Genomic DNA, 10,709 nt, shown 5'->3' on the forward strand with positions numbered 1-10,709 from the left:
AAATATAAAAAATGTAATAATTCTAAAAAAAAAATTAATAATTCGCTAATAATTCTGATTTCAACTGTATGTGACACGAATAAAGATTAAACAAACTTTGTGCATTAAATATTCCATGATACTTGAAATTAACCAACTATTGAATTGCTGTAGTAACAGCTGAAGTAAATTATTGTAATATCAATAAAATAATCTTAAGACTGTTTGGAAATAATTTTTCTGATGCTGTTGAAATTCTTTAAGTGTTTTATTTAATACATATAAAATAAATAAATAAAATTTGAAAATACAGTGGTGCTAAAGCCCTACATTTGTGTTGTCATTTAATGTGTTGCTATTATCATTCTCCCATTAAAAGTTATACTGTATGAAAGTTTGATCAAAGTACATAAAAAATGTCTGCAAAATGCAGTATATTACAATTTACCTAACATTTAATTTAAGGTTGGTCAGTGTTTTGAAATGAATCTCTTCAAACATTTTTTTAATTTTGCAAGAAAACATTTACAAAGATGCAATATGAACTAAGAGAAAAACGGTTACATAAATAAAATTCCAGGAAATAAACAAGTTTAAAAGATTTACGCCAATAAAAGGTTTTACATGCAATATATTTATCAGAGTATTTTAAGGAGATGACAAATCAAAATCCTTTCTGAAAATAAAAAGGGTGTTTCTTTGAGAATTTACATTTATGGATGTAAAATTTAGCCTGAAAAAGCAATAAATGAATAATACATTTACAATGAGAAGGATCTAAGCTCAAAGAGTAACCAAAGAATACCATTTTGGGGGAAATACAAAAGTTTGGAAATAAGAATGTTTTAATGAAATTGGAAAATTCAACCCAAAACACAGCAAGTACATTCCAACAATAAATAATTTAGTGTTTTGTCTTGTACAGAGGAGGGAGCACTTTAAAATAAATATTGTAATGACTGTAAATGTAGCTAGTTTAGTATTTATTGGGTGGCAATTATGGATGACTTTGATTGAGACATCAACACATTAGATACAATTTTTTGTTTTTTCCGAAGAAGCTAAAACTGTTCCCAATCTATGTTATCAAATATATTATTCCAAGATCTCTTCGAACATTTAAACAGTAAATAGTGTTACAATGACGTCATCAAAATGGAGATACTTCATACCTTTCTTTTGATGTTTTAGAGTTCATTCTTGATGCTCAAGAAACAAATAATGATCTACAAAACCCTTATGATCATTTTGGCAACTGAAACACAATATTGGCGTTTATTAAACTATATAAAGCACAAAAAAGAGAAAATGTAGACTAGCATACTCTCAGTATCCGTTTTAGAAATGTCAGGTTAGGAGAAGCTGCCACGTGTTTTCAGAAATAAATGTACTTTTTTAAATCTAAATATTATTACAAAATTTCTTTGCCAAAACAAATGCTTTGGTATTTTGCGCGTTGACTTTAACCTTTGTACAATTTCATGAATGGTTCCGTGTTTCATAATAAGTGTCCCGCTTAAATTTGCCACTGCGCAGCTGAAGCAGTTTCTCCTCGTGCATGTGAAACTCGTTGCAGTAAAGGTGCACGCACGCGCATGCGCAGGTCTCTCCGTCTTTTGTTGGAAGGGAATGACTGGCGTTTTTAATGCTCTCCGCTCCAGCATCGCTACATTTTTAATCGAATCCTCTGAATAAAGTACAGAGGTCGGATTCAACTCTTGAAGAGGATTTGGTGATTGAAGACGGTGTGCCGAAGCGGTCGATTGTGTGATCAGAGCGTTTGGGTGTGGAGTTGTTTTATTTTTTTTCCATGTGTGTCAAGCTGATGCAAAGCTAACGTTAGACGGCCTGGCAAAAGTTCTAGGTTCAGATTAACATCTCCGCTTACTTCGTTATAAACGACGGACCGTAAAATTGATTTAGTTTTCGAACTAAAGCGATGTTTATATGTTTTATGAGATTATAAAGATCGTTTCAATGAATCGGGCAACTCCGTAACGTTAGTTCCGGTTAACTTTGTGTGCCGCTGGAAAGTGAGTCATTCATCCAGCTAAACTCTTTCAGACGACTCGAATCAACGTACGCGAATTTGTAACGAATATATTTGTTCACTATACAACAACGTTAGTAATTGCGTGTAATTATACTTGCACTTCGTCAACATTTTGTTACGTTAGCCTGTTATAGCTCTTCAGCTAGGTCACATGTGTTAGCCTTCAACTTGCTCTGTTGAATTAAATCTGTTTACAAGTTACCAGATAAATTAATCATTTCTATAAACGCTTTGGTAAACGGCTAATGTTTTTCCTCGCTTAGCGAGATGGTCTTTATTGATTTTTACGAAAAATGTTGTGGTTAACCCAAGCTAACTTTATAGTCGTAAAAGTTTAGGTTATTTACCTCAATTGTGAAAACATACTGAGAAAATTTGTCATACTTTGTGTTCCACAGAGCAAAAGTGGTTCAGGTTTGAAACGACACGTGTATGAGCAAACGATGATTCATCCCTTTTGAATGAAGTCTTGCATTTAAGAGCGCTAAAAAAAAGTCCTGTTTTTGTAATTGTACCACAGTATTTCCTTTTATTTTGAAACATGGTACCTTGGAATACAGTGTACGAAAACATTAACTTATGTCGAAGTACTATCATTCATGGCAATACCGTCTGTTCTCCACTGCATGTGCCATGTGCTCTTTCATGTGCAAGCACATGCTGGTGTTAACACCATGTTTTCTCTGCACAGAATCCTCTTCGATAACCCATCATGGCTGATCTGGATACTGATTTCACTAGTGGAGATGCTGGAGCTTCCCTGACCTTTCCCATGCAGTGCAGTGCTCTGCGGAAGAACGGTTTTGTGGTGCTCAAGGGACGTCCATGCAAGATTGTGGAGATGTCTACTTCCAAGACTGGCAAGCATGGACATGCCAAGGTGTCGTATTAATAAACTTGCTGCCAAAAGTTTTTGATCGAAGGCCAAAAGTCATGACCCATTTATATTATCGAACTTGTAATCATTATTAATACTTAATTTCATTGTCAGGTGCACATGGTTGGAATTGACATATTTACTGGAAAGAAAAATGAAGATATCTGTCCCTCCACCCACAACATGGACGTTCCTAACATCAAGAGACAGGACTACCAAGTGAGTTCTACCAAACTTAAAAGTTTTATTTTATTTTTTTCTTGAACTACAATACATGCATCTACTTTAAATTTGTTTTGTGATATTTTAAAATGTGCCCCCCCTCTTTCCCATTGCACAGTTGGTTGGCATTATCGATGGTTACCTTTCCCTTATGAAGGACAATGGAGACTTGCGTGATGACCTCAAGCTGCCTGATGGTGATCTGGGCAAAGAAATCGAGAGCAAATTTGAATCTGGAGATGAATTTCTGGTTTGTAACTTCTTTGCTTTCAGATTTGTCTAATCTGAGCTCGTTTAAAAAAAAAATAATTGAAGAAACTTTAGATGAAGACTATTTAAATCCTAAGCACTACTTAGTTGAAATGAAAACTGGACATCTGTTTCAAAAGATGCTTTCATGTGTTATGATTTTAAAGTCGTTGACATTCTAGAACTTATTATTTCAGGTTGTAAAGCCCAAATTTTCCCTAAATTTGTAACGCCTCACTTGGAAATTTACAAAATGGCAGTGGCTTCAGAAGAATTTAATATCGTTAGACAGATAATTTTTGTTAAATTGCTTAATCCTGCCTCATTAAAGACTTCATATTACAGCATTTAGGTTGGAATTCTAATATTGCATATTCATTAAGGTAACTTAATGATGTACATGTCTATGAACTGCATATTATAAATGTGTAAGGAGCAAGGAAACATTAGCTTCACTAACTTCAGTGTTTATTAGCTAACATTCAATGTAGCTTTAAATATTTTTAGATGCTTGACAGACACTTTAACAAACTAAAATCTGCTTTTTTGACTTAAACCGGTTTAAGCAAATTATTTATTTCATATAATTGTTGCAATAACAGGGACATAGAAAGTATTAATGGTTGAGAACCAATTTTGATCAGTTTAGATTGGCATTGATCACCAGGGTAAAAATATTACAGGAAGCCCAAGTTGTATCATTTTGAGAATTGCAAATGTGAAATTTAAGTTTTGTTACATTAGAGGTGCGAGTCTTCACTTGTCATTTGAATACAATTCAGAGGCTAATGATCATTTGTCAAACTTTAATTGATGCATCTATTCCCTTTAGTTTATTTTATATAAAACAAACACTATATTAAAATAGTAATTCTTTGTAGAATTATCCGATTTGGCCTAAAATCAAAATCTTGATTAATTTAACATTTTAACTATTACGATTAATGAACGATTATTATTTTTGCCCTCATCGTTCACTGGCAGGTTTTGTGCAGTAAATATGCTCGCATGTTACAAGTGAGATATTTTGGAATGAAGAGTGCATTACTTAGTTTTAAAAAACCTGAAGGAAACACACACTATCTATAATCTGATTATTTATTGAACATCATCATCATTGAACAACTGAAATGAGCAAACACATTACCTGAAACCAACAGTCTTTTCTGTATGTCGATTTCGATTAATCGCTTAGCCCTAGTTCTTTGTTGCTTATTTTTGTCATTAAAATAAGGTACAAATAACCAAAGCTTAAACATGTATTAGTCTATTTCTTCAAGAAATGCATTGTCATAATAATTGAATGTAAAAGTTATCTCTGTTTTATAGTTTCTAAATATTTATTTTAGCTAAAGCTATTAAAAGGATTCAATGAAGTTCAGTGTGATTTAACAATGATTATTATTAATGGCACAGAAGCTTGTATGTGACCCTAGACCGCTAAACGTACCCAATGTTGTAAGGCTGTGCAATTAATCAAATCCGATTTCGACTTCTAACGATTATGAAAAACCATTAATCGAGATAAACGATTATTGCATCATATACCGCCCCCTTTCCAGTTGTACACATTTGTTGCTCTGCAAAGCTCAGTTCCACATGAAAATGACTAAAAGCATGTGTTGAAATGCAACTTTTGCAGTACGGGATGGGCAACGTTCATTGATGTACATTCGAATCATTCATATTTTTAAAAGCGCGAAAGAGCAAATGCTGGTGTGTGTGTGCCGTGCTTAGCCTCGGACAGGCTCGGAGACGGGCAGAGCACACGCATCTAACGGCATCTTAATTTGATCGCTTTAATGGTCAAATATATGCATTGTGTCCGAGCGCGGTGTTTAGTAATTTATTCATATTAACCCTTATTTGTGTAATCATCAAAACAATTTGAGAATCAAGACATGTGAAAGAGAAACCCCATCAGAGCCGCACTATTCTTAAAGTTACAGCGCAATATTCCTCCTGCCGCCTGTTTTTATTATTAATCAAACAACAAAAGGAGAAAATCCCTCACTGCTCTTGACTGAAGGACTTTTGTAGCTGAAGTTATTTTTTTTTTCTTACAGTGAAGATGCCTTAAAGCACAGTTTAAACATAACAGATTTAATAGCTCATTTCTAATAACTGATTTCTTTTATCTTTGCTATGATGACAGTACATTACATTTTACTAGATATTTTAAGATGCTAGTATTCAGCTTAAAGTGACATTCAAAGGCTTAATTAGTGTAATTAGGCAAGTCATTGTATAACAGTAGTTTGTCTGCAGACAATCAAATTATATATATTGTTTAAGGGAGCTAATAATACTGAGGTATTAAAATAGGTTTCAAAATATTTAAACCTGCTTTTATTCTAGCTGAAATAAAACAAATAAGCTGTTCTCCAGAAGAAAAAATATTATAGGAAATACTGTGAAAAATTCCTCTGTTAAACATAATTTGGGAAATATTTATATTTAAATAAAATCACAGAAGAGCGAATAATTTTGACTTCAGCTGATAATCGTTTTGAATAATCTTCATTACAATTATGACCAAAATAATAGTGATTATGGTTTTTCCCATAATCGAGCAGCCCTACAATGTTGCAAGGGTATAAATTTGCCAATTGTCAATTATAGTTAAGTTTTCATAAATGCATATGATCAATAGAATATTAGGTAAAGATCACGTTCCATGAAGATAATTAGTAAGTTTCCTACCATAATTATATAAAAATGTAATGTGATTTAGTAATTTACATTACATTGTTTCCTTACAAATTGTACATCAATGCAAAAAAAGAAATGTAGATATATAAATTTTCACGGAATAATCAAACAAGGTCAAACCACAATAACTATGACAGTGTTTAAACCTGAATCTTAACATAAGTTAATTTTAACATGTTCGGCTTTTTAAAAGTTCAAGTCTGTTTAAAAAAACAAAAAACAACAACTTTCAGGTGGTTTTGTTGTCCCAGGTCACATAAAGCATAGTTTACCCAAATCTATAAATCCTGTCATTTACTCATCCTCCTCATTCTAGATCGGTTTGAGTTTTTCGTCTATTGAACAAAAAGTTTCATAAGGATTTTGAAAAGCAGCAGCCATTCAATTTTCAGTTTTGGGTGATCTATCCCTTGAACACAATGCAATGCATGAAACTAGTGTAATGTTATACATCAGAACTTTTAAGGCATAATTTGCACACATTCAAATGATCGGTCAGTCAGTGCTGTCCCTCTTAAATCTATCCCTTGTTTTATTTATTATCTCTTTACTCTTTATCGTTAAACATCCCACACCTTTTCATTTTGTTGAAGAATCATATGCTTTCAATTGGAAGAAATTTATTTAATAAAAGGAAAAATGTTGTACGTATAAAAAAAAAAAAAAAAAAATGAAGTTGGCATTAATGCGGTTGTTCCACAGCATCCGAATGGAGAAATAAAAAATTCCACAGCATAGTTTTAGTATGAAAGTTAGATTGTAAGAATGAAAGTTCATTTGTTGTTTTTGTATCCTGTCTAGGTCTCCGTTTTGGCTGCCATGGGGGAAGAGTGTCCCATCGCCATCAAGCCTATGAGCTCATAATGAACCGAAGCTGACCAGCTGGTTGAGTGAGGGCCTCCATACCACAAATATTACATTTTAGTTCTCAAAGTCACCAAAGCCACAGCCTTCACACACACCACCCAGAATTGGTTCTGTTAAACAGTAAAGATGCTGGACCTTTTGACCTGTCTCATGAGGTTTTGTCTAATCAGCATAATTCCACATCACCGAGGGTTTCCTGCACGCTTGTTATTTTGCCCCCTGTTCATTCCTTTTTCATTATTCCAATGCACTTTTACCATTCATTATTAAAGATGAGAATATTTTTTTTTTTAATTCTCGAATTATTGCAGAAACCTTTTTATCCACGCCGACGGGCCTTAAAACTGTTGCAGATCAGGCAGCAAACATAAGATTTACCTCTGTGAATGACACTGACTGGTTTGCCGGCGTTTGGTACATCAACGTTTGTTCCAAAGCCTGTGTGTCTCAGGTAGGCTAGGGTTTGTCTGACAGCTTGGCACTGATTGGGGCGACCGACAACTAGCAATCCTAAGGCAGAATATGGACTAAAACTTTTACTGACATTTAATCCAGACCAAATATTCTTTTTTTGGGGAAGTAATCCTGTGTAGTTTGACTCCACTTGACAGTTTGAGCAGGTTTTCTTTTTTTTTTTTTTTTTTTTTTTTTTTTTTTTAAGTTTACAGCATTTCCCCCATCCATAATTAACATTTATTTTGGTAGTGACAAAGCAATAACCCAGCATTTTTATTTTTTGGTAGTAGTAGTAGTAAGGGAGAATGATTATAAGAAGGGCCGTTGAGCTTTACTCTGGCTAACCTGCTGTAAATCAGCAGTAATGGACGCCCTCTGTAACAAACTCTGTTTACAGTAGCTTTGCTATACGACAAATTTTTATTCAGCAGAAATTAGTTTATTTTTTTGTACTTGCACACAGACACAGTGTGCGCACTAAAGGGCTTTAGCATCAACACTTCTATATTCACTTCTTTCTGATATGAGTATTAGTATTTTTTTTTTTCCCCCTATTACAGTTTACGATTGGCTTGTGTAGTATTTTGCCGTATAAAACCTTTTTATTTACTCTTGAGATTCCATTTTTGATGTAGAAGATGAGTTGCTTTTCTATCTTTGCATTTGGCTTTTTCTAGTGTTAGTTTTGATTTTCCTTTTGGTAATTGTTTACTGTGCGATGGCTCAGCAAAATGAAAAGGCACTTGTTGGGCAGAATGTTTATTAGAGGTATTTTCATCACCTGTTTCGACTAGTTAATGTTATTGTAAAGTTAGCTCTCGTATAAACAGTAGCCGTAGATCTGAGAGCTCAAGTAGGTGGAAAGTGTTGTATGACTGTACAGTATTTCAGACGCATATCATACTCTGCGAGTCTCTCAGGTTTCCAGTGTTTGGTTATTTTGCTGTTTGTAGTATTGGTCCTAATTCTAAAATACCTCTTTTTTTTTTTTCTTTCTTTTCTTTTTTCTGCAAAACATTTGTATTCATACCTGCAAGAGAATCATATGCTTTTTATTTGTCGCATGCATGTTATCGGTTCATTTCTTAAATTCAGCAGCTTGACTATCAGTGACGGGCAGAAAGAAGAAATGTGGGCTTCGTTACCATTTCAAACTGTGAGAAGGTTCTTAGTCAGACATGAAATGATAGTGTTCAGAGTTTTTCCACACATCTAGTTGAATGAGAAGCGTAAGATGCCACCGTTTTTGGATATGACGGGAGCAATTATAATAAACTCAGCTGAAAAACTAATGAGCTTTTGTGTGTTATTTTCAGACTTTACACTTTTTGCAAAAAGCCTGGGAAGTCGCAAGAACTTGTTTGGTTTGTTTTAATCCGGGTTAATGCTTCTGTAAACTGTAATATTGTGGGAAGATTATCACTGATATATTGAAATGTATGCTCTACTTGGTAACCATTTTAAAATTGAAGTGTAATTCAATCCTGTGATGTTACAGCTCTGTTTTCAGCATTATGATCTTTAAGAAATCATTGTGGTGTTATCCCCCAGATTCTGAATACTTTAAATAAAACAAATATAATGTCAATGTTTTGCAACAATGTTGTCAGTTTCTTATTAATTGCAGTTCAAGAAATATATTTTTAAATACTTTTAAAAAATGTTTTCAAGCTTCGATTTTTCTTTGTGTAGATCTGTCCTGTTACAGTCACCAAATAAAACTCCTTTTTTGAAATGCAATTCAACTATCAAAGGTGTTAATGGTCAATATAGTAAAGAAATTACCAATTTAAGGCTCATTCTGTATGATGTCATGCACCATATATTTAGATTCAGGTAACAAGCAGTGGGCAAAAAGAAAAAAAAAAAGTTGAATCAACAAAAAATATGTAGTTATTCGTGAGATTAAATATACGCCATAATGCATGTGAATTAGGAGTCCGTTTCTAAAATCTAGAGTTTCTCATACAGTACGTTATGGGTGATTTCTTTAATATCAGCTTCTAGTCAGGTAAGAGGGTTTTGCTGAGAAAAAAAAAAACTGCTTAAACCAGCCTAAGCTGTTTTTAGCTGGTCGACCAACCTGGTTTTAGAGGGGTTTTGGCCATTTTAGGCTGGTTTCTAGCTTGGTCTTAGCTGGTTAGACTGGAAAATGTCCAGCCAAAATCAGCTTGACCAGCCTGGTTTAAGATGGACATAGGTGGTTTTCGCTGGGCTCCTAGGCTGGTCAAGCTGGTTTAAGCTGGTCGTTTTCCAGCCTGACCATGCTGGAAATGGCTAAAACTCCTCTAAAACCAAGCTGGTCGACCAGCTAAAACCAGTCTAGGCTGGTTTCAGCTGTTTTTTTTTTCAGCAGGGACATTTCTTCAAATAGTCAATTTTGTGTGGATTAGCAGCGTTTGTTTTCCTACAATGCGATGGCTGACTCATAAAATCTTATTCAACCAAAATTCTTCACAAAAGAGCAAAATTACATTTAATGACACCCACATAAATGAGTTACATAATTGTAGTCATGTATCAGTTTTAAATAGTGTCTGTGGTATTTTGTTAAAACGTGCCAGTTAATCAAAATAAGACTTTCATATGAAAGCTTTCATGTGTCAGTTTGAAGTTGGCAAGCAGCTTTTAATGTGCCCTAATTCGGTTGTTAACAGCTGTCCTTCATGTCTTAAGCCTTGGGGAAAAATATGAATTAAAAATTACAAAAAGGCTTCAGTCAACAAAACCGCCCTTTTAGCGTTAGCATAAGCTTATTAGCATGACTTACGATTTACTTTAACCCTACCCTGTATTTAAATATTTATTGTAAACTTTATCCACTAGATGTCACTAAAGCACCGTACAACAATCAACCAGATCTCCAGAATCTGCTTTTGATTAAGAAACGGAGAGATGTGAAAGATATCTTTTTTTTTAGCCATCCCTTTGTTTACATACGAGTCTGTTAACACTAGCCCTCAGGCACTGCCAAATGGTTCCTATATAGAAAATGTGTTCTGCTATACATTTCAGAGACGGGTTGTGAAGTGAAGAGCTCTGTTTACATTTCTCAGCTCAGAAAGAACAACGTACATTCTAGAGGCCAGAATTTAAGACGGAGATTCAATGCAGATGTAGATGCACTTTGTGTCCATATGGTCTTTTATGTACATGTGTGTGAAGGAAAGAAAGGGGAAAAATTGTTCTACCACATGCATTAGTTTTAATGGAGCACAAATCCAGGGGTGACTCTTGTTGGTGCTCGAATGTACCACTGCGCATTGCTTCCAGATGGACAAGAATCGGTCATTT

At 34.2% G+C, this 10,709-nt stretch overlaps 1 protein-coding gene across 1 annotated transcript; it reads left to right on the forward strand.

The window, feature by feature from the left end:
• Nucleotides 1–1,559: 1,559 nt before the first annotated feature.
• Nucleotides 1,560–8,707, forward strand: eif5a2 (eukaryotic translation initiation factor 5A2). Its single transcript, XM_056476064.1, has 5 exons — nucleotides 1,560–1,763; nucleotides 2,724–2,912; nucleotides 3,024–3,128; nucleotides 3,250–3,381; nucleotides 6,894–8,707. The coding sequence occupies exons 2-5, from the start codon at nucleotides 2,745–2,747 to the stop codon at nucleotides 6,954–6,956; spliced, it is 468 nt and encodes a 155-aa protein (XP_056332039.1). The 5' UTR covers nucleotides 1,560–1,763; nucleotides 2,724–2,744; the 3' UTR covers nucleotides 6,957–8,707.
• Nucleotides 8,708–10,709: the final 2,002 nt, after the last annotated feature.

Source organism: Danio aesculapii, chromosome 2, assembly GCF_903798145.1.
Source record: "Danio aesculapii chromosome 2, fDanAes4.1, whole genome shotgun sequence".
Lineage (NCBI taxonomy): Eukaryota > Metazoa > Chordata > Actinopteri > Cypriniformes > Danionidae > Danio > Danio aesculapii.